Consider the following 23,283-nt stretch of genomic DNA (forward strand, 5'->3'; position numbering starts at 1 on the left):
CTTCCCCTTCTGTCCTCTACACTTTTCTCCTTTTATTAATGATTTCCTCTCTTCCACTGTCATATGCTGATGATTCAACACAGCATTCCTCCACATCCTTTATTCTGCTTCTTTTTCTTCTCTCACTTGATCTGCATCTCATCTTGACACATCTTCAATATACTTGGTCGGGATATCTCAGTGGGGTATATGAAATCTGTTAGTTTAATGTCTCCTAGAGCTAGTTTCTACCTGTCTTTCTATCAAAAACTCCTCACAACTCTCGTCTCTTTTGACGGTTCTATTATTCCTCCTCTTGACTCGATGAACATACCTGGTATTACTGTAACATCCACTCTTTCTTGGAAACCTTACATTAGAACAATAGTTGTCTGCCTTTAAGAATCTGGGAGTCCTATTTAGATATTGAAACTTCTTTTCTTCTGAACAGTTGCTCTGTTTATACAATGGCTTGATCTGTCCTTGTACTGAGCATTGCTTTCATATCTGGGGTGGTTCTAGCTCTGCATCCTTACTTGACAGAGTTGAGAGTGATCCAGCCTATAAACTCTGCAATGCTAACTTCAAAACTTGACCTGCTTGCCTTACGCTTCAGTGTTGGATCAACTTCCCTCTTCTGTGGGTATTACTTTGGTTTTTGCTCCCTAGAGCTGACTGCTTGTGTGCCCCACGACTAGCTAGACCACACAATACTTGATAAGTGTTTCTTTCCTCACACTTTGAAGCTTTGGATATCTACGTCTTTCCCAATAACTATATGATTGGGCACATCTTAAAATGCCAGTTCTTTACTTCTTCCAATACTGATAATTACATTACCTTGCCTTTTCTTTTTCCATTTCATAATCCTCTCTATATTTCATTTAAGGCCCAGCCTCATAGTGGACTTTTATCCATTACTGGAGCCTCCAACATGTAAGCTAATCATCCCAAAGTATTTGAATAATTCTAAACACCTTTGCCTTGTACATAGCTAAATTGGTACATCCATCTAGTCACTTGCTACATTATTGTCATTTCATGATCTCACACCTACAATAAGAAAATATCTAATCACCTCCATCAGCACATCTCCAGTTATTTGATTCAGTCAAGGTTCCTTGCTATGTATTTCACTTTTTTATTATCTAGAATAATTTTCCTTTTTTTTTGTGAAAATTTGCTCAAACCTTCTAGTCATCTTATAACATCTTATGAAAAAATGGTGCAGCATCCAAACCTCTTATCATCTCTCTTTCTCTCTCTCTCTCTTTTTAATACCTTGCAGTAGTGGAATTATTCTAGGTCTTATGTTAATACAGAAACAGCCATTATTGTTTTACATTACAAAGACTGAAAGTTTTGGTTGACAACAAGCATGTTATCAATTAGATTGTATAACAAATTTTACCCACAAATTATTTTACGGTTCTTTACAGCATGATGGGAATTGTTTATTTTGAGAAGGTATAGGAACAATAAAACGTATTTCATGGTATAACAATCTTAATTGAAGTCATAAATACCTAGATGTGTATTCTCTTTCAGAGGGTCTTAAAGATCTTTTTATCCAACCTGTAAGTTCTAACCTGTAAGTTATGTGATTTTCTCATATGATTACAGTTGCTTATTGCTTTTTTCAGGACATGATGAACCGTGAGAAGAAAGACAAACTTCCAATGATGCAAGTTCTCTTTATCGACTCAATTTGTATGCCAGTGTATGAGGTATTAAATTATCTTCTTTTGTTTAGATATGATGAAACATTGAGATTAATAGACTTTAGTCATAAGTGGGATGCATGAGATTTTCTCTTCATTGGTGGTTGTTTACTTTGGGAATCTTTACACTGCGTACAGTGCCACATTTTTAAACATCACCACACTCTTCAGATTGCTATTTCTACCACCTTTATGAATGCCCATATTTTTTTTTCAGTCTTATGCATTTCATAATGAGAGAAGTTAGCTGCTATTTCAAGTGTAATGTAATTCCAAATCAATATTCTTCCGCAAATTTTTCAGCATTTCTGTAGAGTTTTCAGTACTTTAAGGTGCAGGAAGGTCTTTTACTAAGATTTTTGAAGAAAATTCTGCATTGTGCGACCTCATTTTTGATAAGGGAATAGTTGTATTTGCTCTTTGCTGATTAATTAAGTAAGGCAGGACCCAGCTACTAAATTAAGGAGGATGTATGAGTTATGAAACTGATAAATGGATCTTGAATACATTATACTGGCTGTACCTCTTTAATCCAGCAACACTGGGACCTAGCTATTGCTAGAAAACAGAAATTAACCCCTAAGTCTTACACAGTTGAGGATCCAACCCCATAGTACTCGCATAGTCTTTACAGAAGTTTCTTTATCTAATTGTTTCAGTAACTCCACCTTTTTTAGGCATCCATTTTTGCAATGTATTTCCTCATTTAATTTTGATCTGAGAACCCTGATGTGATCACAGTACAGATCGAAGCTGTATTAGTTAGTCTGTCAGAGATTTCAGAATTGTGTCCAGTGGAGGTTTCTATGAACCAAAAACTCACTGTGTTCCATGTAACATCCAAGTTAATTGAAGAGGATTCTCCATGGATTTCTGTATCACTGTAATGATAATCCAATTATCATCATCCATGTATAACTAATATTCAACTGTTGCAGTAGACTTATATTTCTCAAGCTCTTTGTAGGGGATTTCTGTGGTTCTGTATTTCATCTTTTATGATGCTTCTGATATCCAGGACTTGTTCATTGAAAGGATGCAAGGCGTTACTGGTAGAACTGTCTCCAAGGAGATGCAAATAGCATACAGCTTGGTTTTTGAAATGGCAATCTTCTTTTTCAAGCTTAGAGAATGTCTAACAAGGATTCTCACCTGTTTTTCATCATGATAACCAGGATCATCCTCATCCACTTACGAGCTAATCCTCAGTTCAGCAAGCTTTGACTTAGTTTTTTCAGAATCCTGTAACAGATATCTGTATTCTCATGGTTGAAAGCCTTCTCCTTTTCTTGCCCTCTCACATATTCCTCTCCATTTAACTAATAGTCTCTCTCTCAAAACCAAATCCCGTTTCCTTTTGAAATATGAACCACACCACATATGATGCAATATTAAGACTTTTAATAAACATTGCCCCTTTCACAATCTGAGACAGACATCAAACATTCTTCTCCTGTAGCACCTCTTACAAATGAGATATATGCCTAGGTTAGTGTGCTGACAGAGAAGTTGCATTATCAAGAAGTGGTGTTTTTGCATGTTTTCTAGAGTGTCTCTTTGTCATGATTTGGTATTCTTGAACTGAGTAAGCAAAAAGGCAGTCATAAAAGTTCTTGGAAATGTTACTGATGAATCATACCTTTCCACTAATTTGTCAAGAAACAATCGGCAGAATTTCCATGGTGTGCCACAGTGCTTTAAATTTCAAAGCTTTATGAAGAGACAAAGGACAAATCTTACAGCTCTCATCAGCATCAATGAACAATGAAACTTATATCCTCATTTCATACCTGAGGTAGGGGATAAAGAATTCTACCTCCATATTCCACATGTGTCATACGTGTTACAGAATGTGACTAAAGGGGGTGGGAGCACACGGTGGATGGGTGTGTGTGTGTGTGTAAACCCTCCCCTTCTTGTATTACAGTGTCTAAAAGAGGAAACAGAGGTAGGAGTCAACCAGGGAGTTCTCATCCTCCTCGAAGGCTTAGATTGGATTGTCTGAATGTGTGTGGATGTAACCAAGAGAGAAGAGATAGGTAACAAGTTTGAAGAAAGAAACTAGGAGTTTCTGGCTATGAGTGAAATGAAGCTTAAGGGTAAAGGTGGAGAATGGTTTGGAATTGTCTTGGGAGTAAAGTCAGGAGTTGTCAGGGGTTAGTGAGAGGACAAGAGCTAAGGAAAGAGTTTTCTCCTGAAGCAGGAGTTGTGGAAGTATGTGATACAGTGGGAGAAAGTAAATTATAAATTGACGTGGGTAAAACTGAAAGTGTATGGCCCGAGGAACAGCCCAACCCACCCACATATATATACATAAATGCCCAAACACATTTTAATACATACATATACATTAGAACGTTTACATACATATACATACAAAGATGTAAATATATATACACATGTACATATTCATACTTGCTGCCTTCATCCATTCCCATCACCACCCTGCCACACATGAATATGCAACCCTCCTGTATGTTCAGGCCCCAGTCCATCAAAATCTTTTTCACTCCATCCTTCCAGCTCCAACTGGTCTCCCACTTCTCCTTGTTCCTTCCACCTCTGACACATATAGCCTTTTCTTCAATCTTTCCTCATTATCCTCTCCATTGTGTCCAAACCATTTCAACACACCCTCCTCTGCTTCCTCAACCACACTCTTTTTATTCCCTTACATCTGTTACCCTGTCATTACTTACTCGATGTAACCTCCTCACACCACATGAGGTCCTCAGACATTTCATTTCCAACACTTCAACCCTCCTCCACACTACCCTATTTGTAGCCCATGCCTTGCAACCATATAACATTGTTGGAATCACTGTTCCTTCATACATACCCATTTTTGCTCTCTGAGATAATGTTCTCGCCTTCCACACATTCTTCAACACTCCCAGAACCTTCACCCCCTCCCCTACCCTGTGACTCACTTCCATGGTTCCATCCGCTGCTAAGTCCACTCCCAGATATCTAAAACACTTCACTTCCTCCAGTTTTTCTCCATTCAGACTTTACCTCCCAATTAACCTCTCCCTCAACCCTACTGAACCTAATAACCTTGCTCTTATTCACATTTACTTTCAACTTTCTTCTTATGCACACTTTACCAAACTCAGTCACCAGCTTCTGCAGTTTCTCACCTGAATCAGCCACCAGTGCTGTATCATCAGCGAACAACAGCTAACTCAATTCCCAAGCCCTCTCATCCACAACAGACTGCATACTTGCCCCTCTCTCCAAAACTCTTGCGTTCACCTCCCTAACAACCCCATCCATGAACAAATTAACCATGGCGACATCACGCACCCCTGCCGCAAACCGACATTCACTGGGAACCAATCACTTTCCTCTCTTCCAACTCATGAACATTCCTTACATCACCGGTAAAAACTTTGCTTCTAGCAACTTACCTCTCACACATTATACTCTTAAAACTTTCCACAAAGCATATCTATCAACCCTATCATATGCCTTCTCCAGATCCATAAATGCCACATACAAATCCATTTGTTTTTCTAAGTATTTCTCACATCCTTCAAAGCAAACACCTGATCCACACATCTACCACTTCTGAAACCACTCTGCTCTTCCCTAATCTGATGCTCTGTACATGCCTTTACCCTCTCAATCAATACCCTCCCATATAATTTACCAGGAATACTCAACAAACTTACACCTCTGTAATTTGAACACTCGCCTTTATCCCCTTTGCCTTTGTACAATGGCACTTTGCATGCATTCTGCCAATCTCAGGCACCTCACCATGAACCATACATATATTGAATATCCTCACCAACCAGTCTACAACACAGCCACCCCCTTTTTTAATAAATTCCACTGCAATACCATCAGTACCCTCCGCCTTTCCAGCTTTCATCTTCCTCAAAGCTTTCACTACCTCTTTTCTCCTTACCAAACCATTCTCCCTAACCCCTCTCACTTTGCACACCACCCCGACCAAAACACCCCGTATCTGCCACTCTATCATCACACACATTCAACAAACCTTCAAAATACTAAGTCCATCTTCTTCTCACTTCATCACTATTTGTCATTACCTCCCCATTTGCCCCCTTCACTGATTTTCTCATTTGTTCTCTTGTCTTACGTACTTTATTTACCTCCTTCCAAAACATCTTTTTATTCTCCCAAGAATGTAATGATACTCTCTCACCCCAACTCTCATTTCCTCTCTTTTTCTTGTCTTGCACCTTTCTCTTGACTTCCTGCCTCTTTCTTTTACACAGCTCTCAGTCATTTGCACTACTTCCCTGCAAAAATCATTCAAATGCCTCTCTCTTCTCATTCACTAACAATCTTACTTCTTCATCCCACCCTTTCTAATCTGCTCACCTCCCAACTTTCTCATATATATATATATATATATATATATATATATATATATATATTTCTTTCGTCTGTTTCCTTGCGCTACCTCGCAAACGCGGGAGACAGCGACAAAGTATAAAAAAATATATATATATATATATATATATATATATATATATATATATATATATATATATATAATTTTTTTTTTTTCTTTTTTTTTTTTTTATACTTTGTCGTTGTCTCCCGCGTTTGTGAGGTAGCGCAAGGAAACAGACGAAAGAAATGGCCCAACCCCCCCATACACATGTATATACATACATCCACACACGCAAATATACATACCTACACAGCTTTCCATGGTTTACCCCAGACGCTTCACATGCCTTGATTCAATCCACTGACAGCACGTCAGCCCCGGTATACCACATCGCTCCAATTCACTCTATTCCTTGCCCTCCTTTCACCCTCCTGCATGTTCAGGCCCCGATCACGCAAAATCTTTTTCACTCCATCTTTCCACCTCCAATTTGGTCTCCCTCTTCTCCTTGTTCCCTCCACCTCCGACACATATATCCTCTTGGTCAATCTTTCCTCACTCATCCTCTCCATGTGCCCAAACCACTTCAAAACACCCTCTTCTGCTCTCTCAACCACGCTCTTTTTATTTCCACACATCTCTCTTACCCTTACGTTACTCACTCGATCAAACCACCTCACACCACACATTGTCCTCAAACATCTCATTTCCAGCACATCCATCCTCCTGCACACAACTCTATCCATAGCCCACACCTCGCAACCATACAACATTGTTGGAACCACTATTCCTTCAAACATACCCATTTTTGCTTTCCGAGATAATGTTCTCGACTTCCACACATTCCTCAAGGCCCCCAGAATTTTCGCCCCCTCCCCCACCCTATGATCCACTTCCGCTTCCATGGTTCCATCCGCTGCCAGATCCACTCCCAGATATCTAAAACACTTCACTTCCTCCAGTTTTTCTCCATTCAAACTCACCTCCCAATTGACTTGACCCTCAACCCTACTGTACCTAATAACCTTGCTCTTATTCACATTTACTCTTAACTTTCTTCTTCCACACACTTTACCAAACTCAGTCACCAGCTTCTGCAGTTTCTCACATGAATCAGCCACCAGCGCTGTGTCATCAGCGAACAACAACTGACTCACTTCCCAAGCTCTCTCATCCCCAACAGACTTCATACTTGCCCCTCTTTCCAAAACTCTTGCATTCACCTCCCTAACAACCCCATCCATAAACAAATTAAACAACCATGGAGACATCACACACCCCTGCCGCAAACCTACATTCACTGAGAACCAATCACTTTCCTCTCTTCCTACATGTACACATGCCTTACATCCTCGATAAAAACTTTTCACTGCTTCTAACAACTTTCCTCCCACACCATATATTCTTAATACCTTCCACAGAGCATCTCTATCAACTCTATCATATGCCTTCTCCAGATCCATAAATGCTACATACAAATCCATTTGCTTTTCTAAGTATTTCTCACACATTCTTCAAAGCAAACACCTGATCCACACATCCTCTAACACTTCTGAAACCACACTGCTCTTCCCCAATCTGATGCTCTGTACATGCCTTCACCCTCTCAATCAATACCCTCCCATATAATTTACCAGGAATACTCAACAAACTTATACCTCTGTAATTTGAGCACTCACTCTTATCCCCCTTGCCTTTGTACAATGGCACTATGCACGCATTCCGCCAATCCTCAGGCACCTCACCATGAGTCATACATACATTAAATAACCTTACCAACCAGTCAACAATACAGTCACCCCCTTTTTTAATAAATTCCACTGCAATACCATCCAAACCTGCTGCCTTGCCGGCTTTCATCTTCCGCAAAGCTTTCACTACCTCTTCTCTGTTTACCAAATCATTTTCCCTAACCCTCTCACTTTGCACACCACCTCGACCAAAACACCCTATATCTGCCACTCTATCATCAAACACATTCAACAAACCTTCGAAATACTCACTCCATCTCCTTCTCACATCACCACTACTTGTTATCACCTCCCCATTTGCGCCCTTCACTGAAGTTCCCATTTGCTCCCTTGTCTTACGCACTTTATTTACCTCCTTCCAGAACATCTTTTTATTCTCCCTAAAATTTAATGATACTCTCTCACCCCAACTCTCATTTGCCCTTTTTTTCACCTCTTGCTTTGTCGCTGTCTCCCGCGTTTGCAAGGTAGCGCAAGGAAACAGACGAAAGAAATGGCCCAACCCACCCCCATACACATGTATATACATACACGTCCACACACGCAAATATACATACCTACACAGCTTTCCATGGTTTACCCCAGACGCTTCACATGCCCTGATTCAATCCACTGACAGCACGTCAACCCCGGTATACCACATCGATCCAATTCACACTACTCCTTGCCCTCCTTTCACCCTCCTGCATGTTCAGGCCCCGATCACACAAAATCTTTTTCACTCCATCTTTCCACCTCCGAGACATATATCCTCTTGGTCAATCTTTCCTCACTCATTCTCTCCATGTGCCCAAACCATTTCAAAACACCCTCTTCTACTCTCTCAACCACGCTCTTTTTATTTCCACACATCTCTCTTACCCTTACGTTACTTACTCGATCAAACCACCTCACACCACACATTGTCCTCAAACATCTCATTTCCAGCACATCCACCCTCCTGCGCACAACTCTATCCATAGCCCACGCCTCGCAACCATACAACATTGTTGTAACCACTATTCCTTCAAACATACCCATTTTTGCTTTCCGAGATAAATGTTCTCGACTTCCACACATTCTTCAAGGCTCCCAGGATTTTCGCCCCCTCCCCCACCCTATGATCCACTTCCGCTTCCATGGTTCCATCCGCTGCCAGATCCACTCCCAGATATCTAAAACACTTTACTTCCTCCAGTTTTGCTCCATTCAAACTTACCTCCCAATTGATATATATATATATATATATATATATATATATATATATATATATATATATATATATATACATCTCCCACTCAATTGCATTTTTTCCCAGCAAAAATCGTCCAAATGCCTCTCTCTTCTCTTTCACTAATAATCTTACTTCATCCCACCACTCACTACCCTTCCTAATCAACCCACCTCCCACTCTTCTCATGCCACAAGCATCTTTTGCGCAATCCATCACTGATTCCCTAAATACATCCCATTTCTCCCCCACTCCCCTTACTTCCATTGTTCTCACCTTTTTCCATTCTGTACTCAGTCTCTCCTGGTACTTCCTCACACAAGTCTCCTTCCCAAGCTCACTTACTCTCACCACCCTCTTCACCCCAACATTCACTCTTCTTTTCTGAAAAACCCATACAAATCTTCACCTTAGCCTATATATATATATATATATATATATATATATATTTTTTTTTTTTTTTTTTTATACTTTGTCGCTGTCTCCCACGTTTGCGAGGTAGTGCAAGGAAACAGACGAAAGAAATGGCCCAACCCCCCCCCATACACATGTACATACACACGTCCACACACAGAAATATACATACCTACACAGCTTTCCATGGTTTACCCCGGACGCTTCACATGCCTTGATTCAATCCACTGACAGCACGTCAACCCCTGTATACCACATCGCTCCAATTCACTCTATTCCTTGCCCTCCTTTCACCCTCCTGCATGTTCAGGCCCCGATCACACAAAATCCTTTTCACTCCATCTTTCCACCTCCAATTTGGTCTCCCTCTTCCTCGTTCCCTCCACCTCCGACACATATATCCTCTTGGTCAATCTTTCCTCACTCATTCTCTCCATGTGCCCAAACCATTTCAAAACACCCTCTTCTGCTCTCTCAACCACGCTCTTTTTATTTCCACACATCTCTCTTACCCTTACGTTACTTACTCGATCAAACCACCTCACACCACACATTGTCCTCAAACATCTCATTTCCAGCACATCCATCCTCCTGCGCACAACTCTATCCATAGCCCACGCCTCGCAACCATACAACATTGTTGGAACTACTATTCCTTCAAACATACCCATTTTTGCTTTCCGGGATAATGTTCTCGACTTCCACACATTTTTCAAGGCTCCCAAAATTTTCGCCCCCTCCCCCACCCTATGATCCACTTCCGCTTCCATGGTTCCATCTGCTGACAGATCCACTCCCAGATATCTAAAACACTTCACTTCCTCCAGTTTTTCACCATTCAAACTCACCTCCCAATTGACTTGACCCTCAACCCTACTGTACCTAATAACCTTGCTCTTATTCACATTTACTCTTAACTTTCTTCTTCCACACACTTTACCAAACTCCGTCACCAGCTTCTGCAGTTTCTCACATGAATCCGCCACCAGCGCTGTATCATCAGCGAACAACAACTGACTCACTTCCCAAGCTCTCTCATCCCCAACCGACTTCATACTTGCCCCTCTTTCCAAGACTCTTGCATTTACCTCCCTAACAACCCCATCCATAAACAAATTAAACAACCATGGAGACATCACACACCCCTGCCGCAAACCTACATTCACTGAGAACCAATCACTTTCCTCTCTTCCTACACGTACACATGCCTTACATCCTCGATAAAAACTTTTCACTGCTTCTAACAACTTGCCTCCCACATCATATATTCTTAATACCTTCCACAGAGCATCTCTATCAACTCTATCATATGCCTTCTCCAGATCCATAAATGCTACATACAAATCCATTTGCTTTTCTAAGTATTTCTCACATACATTTTTCAAAGCAAACACCTGATCCACACATCCTCTACCACTTCTGAAACCACACTGCTCTTCCCCAATCTGATGCTCTGTACATAAAATAAATATAAATATATATATATATTTTTTTTTTTTCTGTCGCTGTCTCCTGCGTTTGCGAGGTAGCGCAAGGAAACAGACGAAAGAAATGGCCCAACCCACCCCCATACACATGTATATACATACGTCCACACACGCAAATATACATACCCACACAGCTTTCCATGGTTTACCCCAGACGCTTCACATGCCTTGATACAATCCACTGACAGCACGTCAACCCCAGTATACCACATCGCTCCAATTCACTCTATTCCTTGCCCTCCTTTCACCCTCCTGCATGTTCAGGCCCCGATCACACAAAATCTTTTTCACTCCATCTTTCCACCTCCAATTTGGTCTCCCTCTTCTCCTCGTTCCCTCCACCTCCGACACATATATCCTCTTGGTCAATCTTTCCTCACTCATTCTCTCCATGTGACCAAACCATTTGAAAACACCCTCTTCTGCTCTCTCAACCACGCTCTTTTCATTTCCACACATCTCTCTTACCCTTACGTTACTTACTCGATCAAACCACCTCACACCACACATTGTCCTCAAACATCTCATTTCCAGCACATCCATCCTCCTTCGCACAACTCTATCCATAGTCCACGCCTCGCAACCATACAACATTGTTGGAACCACTATTCCTTCAAACATACCCATTTTTGCTTTCCGAGATAATGTTCTCGACTTCCACACATTCTTCAAGGCTCCCAGAATTTTCGCCCCCTCCCCCACCCTATGATCCACTTCTGCTTCCATGTTTCCATCCGCTGCCAGATCCACTCCCAGATATCTAAAACACTTCACTTCCTCCAGTTTTTCTCCATTCAAACTCACCTCCCAATTGACTTGACCCTCAACCCTACTGTACCTAATAACCTTGCTCTTATTCACTTTTACTCTTAACTTTCTTCTTTCACACACTACCAAACTCAGTCACCAGTTTCTGCAGTTTCTCACATGAATCAGCCACCAGCGCTGTATCATCAGCGAACAACAACTGACTCACTTCCCAAGCTCTCTCATCCCCAACAGACTTCATCCTTGCCCCTCTTCCAAAACTCTTGCATTCACCTCCCTAACAACCCCATCCATAAACAAATTAAACAACCATGGAGACATCACACACCCCTGCCGCAAACCTACATTCACTGAGAACCAATCACTTTATTTTATTTATTTTGCTTTGTCGCAGTCTCCCGCGTTAGCAAGGTAACGCAAGGAAACAGACGAAAGAATGGCCCAACCCGCCCACATACACATGTATATACATACATGTCCACACACGCACAATATACATTCCTATACATCTCAATGTACACATATATATACACACACAGACATATACATATATACACATGTACATAATTCACACTGTCTGCCTTTATTTGTTCCCATCGCCACCTCACCACACATGGAATAACAACCCCCTCCCCTCTCATGTGTGCGAGGTAGCGCTAGGAAAAACACCAAAGGCCCCATTCGTTCACACTCAGTCTCTAGCTGTCATGCAATAATGCACTGAAACCACAGCTCCCTTTCCACATCCAGGCCCCACACACTTTGCATGGTTTACCCCAGATGCTTCACATGCCCTGGTTCAATCCATTGACAGCACATCGACCCCGGTATACCACATCATTCCAATTCACTCTATTCTTTGCACGCCTTTCACCCTCCTGCAAGTTCAGGCCCTGATCACTCAAATCTTTTTCACTCCATCTTTCCACCTCCAATTTGGTCTCCCACTTCTCGTTCCCTCCACCTCTGACACATATATCCTCTTGGTCAATCTTTCCTCATGCATTCTCTCCATGTGACCAAACCATTTCAAAACACCCTCTTCTGCTCTTTCAACCACACTCTTTTTATTTCCACACATCTCTCTTACCCTTACATTACTTACTCAATCAAACAACCTCACACCACATATTGTCCTCGAACATCTCATTTCCAGCACATCCACCCTCCTGCACACAACTCTATCCATAGCCCACACCTCGCAACCATACAACATTGTTGGAACCACTATTCCTTCAAATATACCCATTTTTGCTTTCCGAGATAATGTTCTAGACTTCCAAACATTCTTCAAGGCTCCCAGAATTTTTGCCCCCTCCCCCACCCTATGATTCATTCCCGCTTCCATGGTTACATCCGCTGCCAGATCCACTCCCAGATATCTAAAACACTTTACTTCCTTTCCATGGTTTACCCCAAATGCTTCACACGCCATGGTTCAATCCATTGACAGCACGTTGACCCAGGTATACCACATCATTCCAATTCACTCTGTTTCTTGCGCGCCTTTCACACTCCTGTATGATCATGCCCCGATCACTCAAAATCTTTTTCACTTCTTCCTTCCACCTCCAATTTGGTCTCCCACTTCTCGTTCCCTCCACCTCTGACACATCTATCCTCTTTGTCAATCTTTCCTCGCTCATTCTCTAGATGTGACCAAACCATTTCAATACACCCATCAGCGAGGTAGTGCCAGGAAACACAAAGAATGGTCATCCACTCATATACACATATGTATATAAATAAACACCCACATATGCACATATACATACACATATGCAAACATTACATACATACACATGTACATATTCATACTTGCTTGCCTTCATCCATTCCTGTTGCAACGCCGCTCCATAGGAAAACAGCATCGCTGTCCCCTGGTGATATGGGAAAAAGAATACTTCCCATGTATTCCCTTCCTGTCATAGATGGCGATTAAAAGGGCTGGGAGAAGGGGGCCGGATACCCTCCCCTTCTTGTATTTCAGTTTCTGAAAGAGGAAACAGAAGAAGTTAAGCGGGGAGTGCTCATCCTGCTCTAAGGCTCAGATTGAGGTGTTTGAATGTGTGGATGTAGCCAAGATGATCAGAAAGGAGAGAGAGGTAGTATGTTTGAGGAAAGAAACCTGGATGTTTTAGCTCTCAGTGAAATGAAGCTCAAAGGTAAAGGGGAAGAACTGTTTGGAAAAGTCATGGGTGTGAAGTTAGGGGTTGGTTAGAGTACAAGAGCTAAGGAAGGAGTAGCACTACTGAAACAGTTGTTGTGACAGTGTGTGATGGAGTGTATGGAAGTAAATTCTAGATTGATATGGGTAAAACTGAGAGTGGATGGAGAGAGATGGATGATTATTGGCACTTATGCACCTGGTCCTGAGGAAAAAGATATTGAGGCAAATATTTTGGGAGCAGCTGAGTGAGAGTGTCAGCAGTTTTGATGCACAAGACTTATATGGGTGATTTAAATGCAAAGGTAAGTAATGTAGCAGTTGCAGGTATAATTGGTGTACAGGAGGTATTCAGTGTTGTGAATGGAAATGGTGAAGAGTTTGTGTATTTGTATTTTGAAGAAAGACTGGTGATTGGGAATACCTGGTTAGAAAAGAGATGTACACAAGTATACGTATCTGAGTAGGAGAGATGGTCAAAAGGCATTATTAGATTAAGTGTTAATTGATAGGCGTATAAAAGAGAGACTTTTGGTTGTTAATGTGCTGGGAGCAGCAGCTGGTGGGATGTCTGATCACTATCTTGTTGAGGTGAAGGTGGAGATTTGAAGAGATTTTCAAAACAGAAGAGATAGGGTGTAGAATGGCAAAAGATGAGAACAAATAATGCGAAGGTAGTGGGTGAGGAATGGGTTGTATTTAGGGAAGCAGTGATGGCATGTGCAATAGATGCATGTGGCATGAGAAAGGTGGGAGGTGGGCAGATTAGAAAGGATAATTGGTAGTGGAATGAAGAAGTAAAGTGGTTTGTGAAAAAGAAAAGCGAGGCATTTGGACGAAACCTGCAAGGAAGGAGTGCAAATAACTGGGAGATGTATAAGAAAGTGTGGCAGGAGGTCAAGAGAACGGTGAGAAGGTTGAGAAAGAGGGCAAATGAGAGTTTGGGTGAGAGAGTATCATTAAACTTTAGGGAGATTTAAAGGTAAATAACATGCACAAGACAAGAGAACAAATGAGAACATCAGTGAAGGGGGCAAAGGGGAGGAAATGATGACAGGTAGTGATGAAATGAGATGGATTCGTATTTTGAAGGTTTGTTGACTGTGTTTGATGATAAAGAGTGGCAGATGTAGGGTGTTTTGGTTGGGGTGGTGTGTGAAGTGAGAGAGTCATGGAAAGTGGTTTGGTGAAGAGAGAAGAGGTGGTGAAAGCCTTGTGGAAGATGAAATCTGGTGGGTTTGGATGGTATTGCAATTGAATTTATTAAGAAAGGGGGTGACTGTGTTGTTGTTGATTGGTAAGGATATTCAGTGTATGGTTGGATCATGGTGAAGTGCCATTGTACAAAGGTAAAGGGATCAAGGCGAGTGTTCAAACTACAGAGGCATAAGTTCGTTGAGTATTTCTGAAAAATTGTATGGGAGGGTATTGATTTAGAGGGTGAAGGCATGTACAGAGCATCAGATTGGGGAGGAGCAGTGGATCAGGTGTTGGCTTTGAAGAATATGTATGAGAAATTCTTACAAAAACGCAATGTATTTGTAGGCTGCATTTATGGATCTGGAGAAGGCATATGATAGGGTTGATAGAATCTGCCAGTCTTCTTCTCATTAGCCCACATCTAACTACTTTAACCAATAAAAGCAAAGCATCACTTGGTCCTTGAGGCCACATGACTACTATAAACATATACACTTTGCTTAAGGCAGAGAAAACTTTTCTATCCAGATAATATCCAGTCATTTCTTAGATTTCCAAGTTCTATTTAGATTTTTGCTGATGACAATATTTCTTCAGATTTTGTAGTGATGGGAAAGCATCCAGACAGTCTTGTTGCTATCCAGATACCAAGACATACTGGTTATCTTTCTTTCAAATAAATGAGGTTTCATTGCAACTCTCCTGCTGTTTCAGAAAGATTATCTTAATTTTTATTTAAATATCCTCAGTTTGAGACTATAAGTTATAATTCATAATGACTCAGGGTATATCTGGTATGAGTAATAGTTTCATGGTCACATAACTTGTAGTTATTAAATGTTATAGGGATTACCCATTTTTGTAATTATATTAAACTTAAGCATGACATTGTTAGAAGTCTGACTTCCTTTCTGCAACTACAAATTTTTATATTTTTCATTCATTTATTTTTCTTCTACGACGTGTATTTGTGATAAATAAAATCTGTCTTATTTTTAGGCCTTTGCTGAGCTGAATGCTGAATTGAAGCCTTTGCTGGATGGAGTTACGGAAAACAGGAGGAATTGGCATATACTGGCTGAAGACATGAACAAGGATGTACATTCAAACAACAATAATAATAACAATAACAATAATAATAATAATAGTGGTGATACAGGTACAAATGTAGACAGTGCTCCATCTAACTAAATGCCATTGAAAATGAAAAAGTTTGTAAACCTAAAGAAAATGGAATGGAATCCCAAGCATCCTTTCAAATCGTTATCTATGAAATATTGTTCAAGCTCTTATCTCTTGGTATCACCCAAGCTTTGAAAGGGTCATTGAAAATAAACAGCATGTTGGTTTAAGCATTTTGGTGAAGTTTAACTAAGGAATGGCACAGGTACTTTTACTCCACCTTAGTATTAAGAACTTCACTTTAGGTGAGAGAATTATACCAAAACAAATATTTGTGTTCATGTGAATGTTTAGTCAAATGAATGTGTGTGAACCGAGCGAGTGAAAACAGTTGTGTTCATTACGAGTGGTAATTTGACATAATCGATAAGTGATCTGCATTATACTTCCTTCAGGAAACTGTGTTCTGTGTAGTATGTCAGATTGTAAATTTCCTAAAGATTAATATTGCATACATCCTCTGTGAGGTGTTGGAAGAACTAAACCAACAAACATGTTTTTGCAATGCAGTGGAAAAAACTCTCCACACCTAAAAAGAGAATGTACTGTTGTACTTAACAGTACCATAGTGAAAAACTTTTAGGGAATAAGGAAGAATCACAACTTCAAACTCTGAAGGATTCAGTGAAGTGGAAAAGAGCTACTAAGTCAATATTTGGTGCTGCCACTTTCCAAAAGTTGTAAAATACAAATTACTTTTAAAAGTGGAAAGTATGCTGTGAAATATGTGAATATGAATACATTGGCATTGTTTGAAATTATATTGTAATCAGTCCTAAATTTTCATATTTAATCACACTTGGTTATGCTAAAACATGGTCATTTTCATGGATACATAGGATTGTGTTTGTCAGGTCAGACAGTTTTTGCCATTTGTTATTACAATGTACTGCATATTTTAGGCAAACTGATGCACTGTGATAATTTCGAAAAAGGTTGCACAAATGCTGAAATTTCTGAGGAGCTATATATTCAAAATCTTACAAATGAAGAGATAGAAATATGAATATCATTTTCATAGTTCATGTATATGTGTAAGCAGTAGAAGAAATATATGAATTTTCTATAATATAGATCCTTATCAGAGAATCCTAGATGAGGATTATATTGATGTATATTTCTATTGTACTTACTTTGTGTTACTTCTGTGTATTTATTTATTTTTTAATTCATTTCCATTATGTGTTCTTAAACTTAGCAGGAGATGACGTAAATTATTCATATGTTGGTGTGCATGTCATTTGTGTAATTTTTGTTCATCAATATCAAGCTGACATTGAATTATTTGCTGTAGATAAGAAATGTCAAAATTATTCCTTTCAGGTACCATACATCAAAACAATTTAATAGGTATATCAAATTTCTAGAAACGAACCCCACTTACTTCATAAAGAAAATTATTCATCATATTTTAGAAATTTCATCTTTTATTAGAGAACTTCACTTGCAAAGAAGAGACATGTAAAGAGAAGGAGAGAGGTATAACATCATGCAAAACAAATAAAAAACTAAATGCTTATTAGACAGTTTCTTTTCATCATTAAAAGAACTTTACAGAAGTTATGATTGGAACCCTGATTTCAGAAGTACAAGATTGGTGTTTTGTTCTGATGTTTAACTAATGATGTAACTCAGTCCAAAAAATTCTTCTCTCACATTGTCATGTTCATCAGTCACTTTCATTCAGGTTCTTGGATTTCTTCTTTGATGCATTTTTCCCCCTAACTGCCAGAAAGATTAACTTCTTGAAATTTTCTTCTTTTTCATAGTTTTAGGGAATATTACTGTTAATAGTTCTTTTTCAGACCTAAAGCCTCATTTACACAATAAACACAATTAGATTTATCATTTTAGATATCATAATAACAATTCTACCTCAGAGTTGGGCATCCTTGCCTTTTTTGTTATCCTGTGTGGTTAGTGCTGGGGGACCTTGGTTCAGCAAATTCACTCTAACAAAAGTGCAAGTGGCCTCAGATGAAGCAGCATGCCTTTGATGAGGTGCAAATCATTATGACAAAGTAGAATTTGAGGAATAATGCTGAGTATAAAAGGATGGAAGCTGTACACACATTAAGGAAAGGAAAACTAAAGAGGACCGTATAAGATAAGAATGAAAAGCTGAGATTTTTTACTATAATGAAGTGATGTATGAGATCAGCTTCGGAAAATGATACAGACAGTCATGTGAAGAGGCATGACAATGTTTTAAAAAATTTATTACAGGTACACCACCAATTTTCCGGCACTTTTGGTTCCAAAGCCTGCCGGATTAAAAAATTTGCTGGACCAACTATGGCCACGTAATAATAATTCATCAACACACCTCTAACCCACTAATTACATATCTCCCATGTGTCTAAAGTATACCTGCTAGACATTTAAATTAAACAAATATTAAATGTTTGAGCACCCTAAGATGGTAAGTCTGTCCTTAGATAAATGTTTGAATACTATGGGGTCTTCTTCGTCTTCTGTTGTTAGTGTTTTCCTAGGTAAGCATTGCCAGAATAATGCAGTTTCATCTTCATTATATACCTGCTCAGGACTGACGTGCTCGTCAGCTACGAGTTACGCAAATTCATCCACATACTCGGCAGCTCCCTCGTGGTTTGCAGACCACTTTTCTCCGCATACTTTATTCATGGAAATTCCATGACGATTCTTGAATCTTTGAAGTCATCCTTCACTGTAGTCATGCTCATGTTGTAATTAAAGTTCCTTATGGAACAACTTAGCCTGGTCCATTATCATGCTACCTGACAAGTCCACTCCTTCACTCCGACGCTGTCAAAACCATTCCATCATCACTCGATCGTGCTCAGTACTCTTACCATCTTTCATAGTTTTTCTAATCGTCACTTGCTTCTTGGAATTGCTGTCTGCATAGAATTTCAATATTTTCTCACTTTGCTTCTTTATATCATAAACAGTTAATGAACCAATACTGGAAATGTAAGACAGCTTACGCACCGAAACACCACGGTCCATTTTTTTCAACAGTTCTACTTTATCTTGGATTGATATGGACTGGTGTTTACATTTGACACCACGACTGACATTCTCATATGTCTTAGAAGCCATGGCTAGGGTCATATATAAGCAAAATAAGCTAAGAATCTCACAGAATTGCGGTATCACCACCAACAAGTGCAGTGTAAAGAATGTAAATAAGCGCACCCAACACACAACGCCATTTGTGGCCGCCCAGTAAACTAGTCTGGTGGCCACGGTAATTTCAAGTTCCCTCGAATAATTTTGTCCAGACTAAAGGTGCTGAACCATCATTAGCGGGTATTTCGGTGGTGTACATGTATTTGAAAAGATGGTTAACTGCACATTTTCCAGCTCAAGATTTTAAGTTGTAAAATTCAAATGTGATAGGTTAGAATTACTGTAATGGCTGTACATGTGCCATGTCATGATAGAGGATAGAAGGTTGAAGATGAATTTTGGAGAAATCTTGAAAGAAAAATGGAGCATGTAGATCTCGGGGGAGAAACTGTTTTCTGGATGAAATAAATAAATTAGAGGGAACACAATAGGAGCAGTGACAGGTAGATAAGGAGATGGAAGATATGGATTATGTGCATCAGCAGGCATGAATGTTGCAAAACATATTCTGACCAAAAAAGTGTTCATGAATACACATGATACAAACACAGAAAAAACAGGATAAACAAAGTAAGACATGCTTCTGGTAAAAGAATTTGTGCATAATGTGAAGATAGCAGAGGGTTATGAGGACATATGTTGATTAAGTCATATTTTACTAAAATTCAATCAGTCTTTTATTGCAGATGATATATGACTACTGGCTGAAAAGTGAATGAAAATATATTGGTAAAGTGAGAGAATTAAGTAAAATAGTATAAGGGAGGATAACTGCCATGTATAGGCAGTTTAAAAGGGCATTATATGAGGCTCCACAGTATAGCACAGGTTGTGGAAAGAGGTACAACATGCTAGGATGAAGATATAAGAAAGATGGTTGAGGAAAAATGAGATTACAAACTGACCCTGCAAGAAAATCATGATTAATGGAGGGCAAAAAGCGTAGAATATGAAATCCCAAAAGAAAGAATTAAAAGAATGATGAATGTAAATAAAAGTAAAGCAAATATCAATTTTTGGAGAAAAAATTATTAAAACTTAAATAAGAATAACAAGCTATTTTGGGAGAAAGATTTGTGCTAGGAAAGAGAGAGTACTTAAAAAGTAAAATACTAATGATAAAAGCTGACATTTGCAGGAGTGAGGAGAGAGTACTTTAAGAATTGATTATAGGAGATGGTGTAAGAGATACTTATTTGGTACAGAAGAATTAGAAGTAAGGAGAAACCGAAACATATGGGAAAGACATCACTAGTGAGGAGGTAAGAATAGTAACAGTATTCCTAAGGAACAGAAATCTGATGGTATAAAAGGTGGAGTGGTGAGTGGGATGGTAAAGAATGGAGGTGAAAGTGTTGTTGACTCAGTATGGAAAGCATGTTTTGAACCAAGTGATATCATACCTGACAACTAGACAAAGCCAATGATTATTCCATTCTGTAAAGTTAATGGAAATAAAAGTGACTACAAGTAAGAGAAGAATGTCTACTTACTATACATAGAAAAGTGTATAGTAAGATCGTAACAACGTGTTAAAAGGATTATGGATCCCTCTTAAGTGAAATCTAAGGTTGATTTAAAAGCTATAGGAGAGAGTATCAAATTATTGCACCTAAACAGGTAGTGAAAAAGTCTACATCAAAAAGTGTATGTAGCATAAATGGCTTCTTAGAAGGCATATGACAAAGCTCATATCAAAAGCTCTTTAAGAAGTTCATCACTGTAAAGAATGCATAGGAGACTTTCTGAAAGCTGTTATGAATTATCTAATGGGAGTAGTGTATGTGTGAGAGTGCAGGAGTTACTTACCTTTCACTGGGTTTTGTTCCTGGAATATATCATATATAATGAAACAAATAGGACAAATCCAATAATACTTCTAAACTAACATTATAAGCGAGTCATATTTTAATAAGAAATCATACTTTTCTTAAAGAAATGGTATTATGCTTATCTAAAATTACACAAATGGGGAAGATAATGTGAAAAATAAAAAACACATACAAAGAGTGATGAAATTCCTTAATGAGGCCTACTGGGTGGAAGTTACATGGGAGTTGAGGTGCCTCTTGTCTTCACTCCACTTTGTTAACAATCTCTCCATCTTGTGATGTAAACATTTCTTCATCTTATAACTAGACTCTTGAATGGAGCACACTTAATTCACCAGTGGCAGGCCCAGGGCCCTTGTGATGTCCACAGCTCATTTTACTCTCTCAAATTGCATTAACACATTTATTTCATTATCTAGGCTAACAGTTTTTCTGTCTTTTCTTAGGGCATGAACAACTACTTATAACATTTGTTTAGCATTTGAAACTCATCTTAAAAATCCTTAGCTCACCTAATATGCAATGTCACAAGCTGAAGATTTCCTCTAAAGAAGTGTCTGTTCATTTCTGAGCCAACCAAACGATAACATTTGCATGTAGTGTGCAGTAATGCATTCTTCTGTATTCATACAATTTGAAATTTATGTTATATCAATTAATTGAATTACCAGAAGCAGTGCATTTTAAAATATTTATACAGTCTCAAATATATTGTACTATCTATAATTTATGTACTTGTAAATGATGAAAAACAAGACATAAAAGGGCAATGAAAAGTACAGGCCCCCTGCCCAGAAATTGGTGATATGACTAAGTTGTTTGTAATATATGTGGTAATTCATCAAAGTTATGCACTGTCACCATGATTCTTGTTTATATAGATGGAGCCATACAAGAGAGTTAGGTGATGTGATAGCAGTGTACTGCTTAACAATGGTGATAAATTGGAGACTACCTCAGCTGATGTATTCAGATGATGCTCTGCCATTCGAATAGGAGCTGTTTAGAATGGCAGGACAATGTAATGTTGTTCAAAGGAGGATGGTGAAATTAACTGTAGTTTAAAGCAAGATTTTTTGTTTTTGAGAAATATGATATCACAGTGCAAGATTAGCTTGAATAAGGATGATATGAAAGTTATTTATTTATTTATTTATTTATTTTGCTTTGTCACTGTCTCCCGCGTTAGCGAGGTAGCGCAAGGAAACAGACGAAAGAATGGCCCAACCCACCCACATACACATGTATATACATACATGTCCACACACACAAATATACATACCTATACATCTCAATGTATACATATATATATATACACACACAGACATATACATATATACACATGTACATAATTCATAGTCTGCCTTTATTCATTCCCATCGCCACCCCGCCACACGTGGAATAACAACCCCCTCCCCTCATGTGTGCGAGGTAGCGCTAGGAAACGACAACAAAGGCCCCATTTGTTCACACTCAGACTCTAGCTGTCATGTAATAATGCACTGAAACCACAGCTCCCTTTCCACATCCAGGCCCCACAGAACTTTCCATGGTTTACCCCAGACGCTTCACATGCCTTGGTTCAATCCATTGAAAGCACGTTGACCACGGTATACCACATCATTCCAATTCACTCTATTCCTTGCACGCTTTTCACCCTCATGCATGTTCAGGCCCCGATCACTCAAAATCTTTTTCACTCCATCTTTCCACCTCCAATTTGGTCTCCCACTTCTTGTTCCCTCCACATCTGACACATATATCCTCTTGGTCAATCTTTCCTCACTCATTCTCTCCATGCGACCTAACCATTTCAAAACACCCTCTTCTGCTCTCTCAACCACACTCTTTTTATTACCACACCTCTCTCTTACCCTATTGTTACTTACTCGATCAAACCACCTCACACCACATATTGTCCTCAAACATCTCATTTCCAGCACATCCATCCTCCTGCGCACAACTCTATCCATAGCCCACGCCTTGCAACCATACAACATTGTTGGAACCACTATTCCTTCAAACATACCCATTTTTGCTTTCCGAGATAATGTTCTCGACTTCCACACATCCTTCAATGCTCCCAGAA

At 39.4% G+C, this 23,283-nt stretch overlaps 1 protein-coding gene and 1 long non-coding RNA gene across 10 annotated transcripts in view; one reads left to right on the forward strand and one right to left on the reverse strand.

Annotated features, from left to right (window-relative positions):
* Positions 1-17,767, forward strand: part of Pde11 (Phosphodiesterase 11) — a 1,275,799-nt gene extending 1,258,032 nt beyond the window's left edge. For all 9 annotated transcript variants that reach the window (XM_071695072.1, XM_071695082.1, XM_071695086.1 and 6 more), the window contains 2 exons: positions 1,623-1,706; positions 16,066-17,767. In XM_071695072.1, the coding sequence (XP_071551173.1) occupies positions 1,623-1,706; positions 16,066-16,257 (276 nt within the window). In that variant the 3' untranslated portion in view covers positions 16,258-17,767. The remainder of the gene's footprint in view (positions 1-1,622; positions 1,707-16,065) is intronic.
* Positions 10,992-23,283, reverse strand: part of LOC139766454 (uncharacterized) — a 120,589-nt gene continuing 108,297 nt past the window's right edge. The window contains exon 3 of the long non-coding RNA XR_011716902.1: positions 10,992-13,692. This is a non-coding gene — a long non-coding RNA (uncharacterized lncRNA). The remainder of the gene's footprint in view (positions 13,693-23,283) is intronic.

The sequence above is a fragment of the Panulirus ornatus genome, chromosome 4 (genome assembly GCF_036320965.1).
Source record: "Panulirus ornatus isolate Po-2019 chromosome 4, ASM3632096v1, whole genome shotgun sequence".
NCBI lineage: Eukaryota > Metazoa > Arthropoda > Malacostraca > Decapoda > Palinuridae > Panulirus > Panulirus ornatus.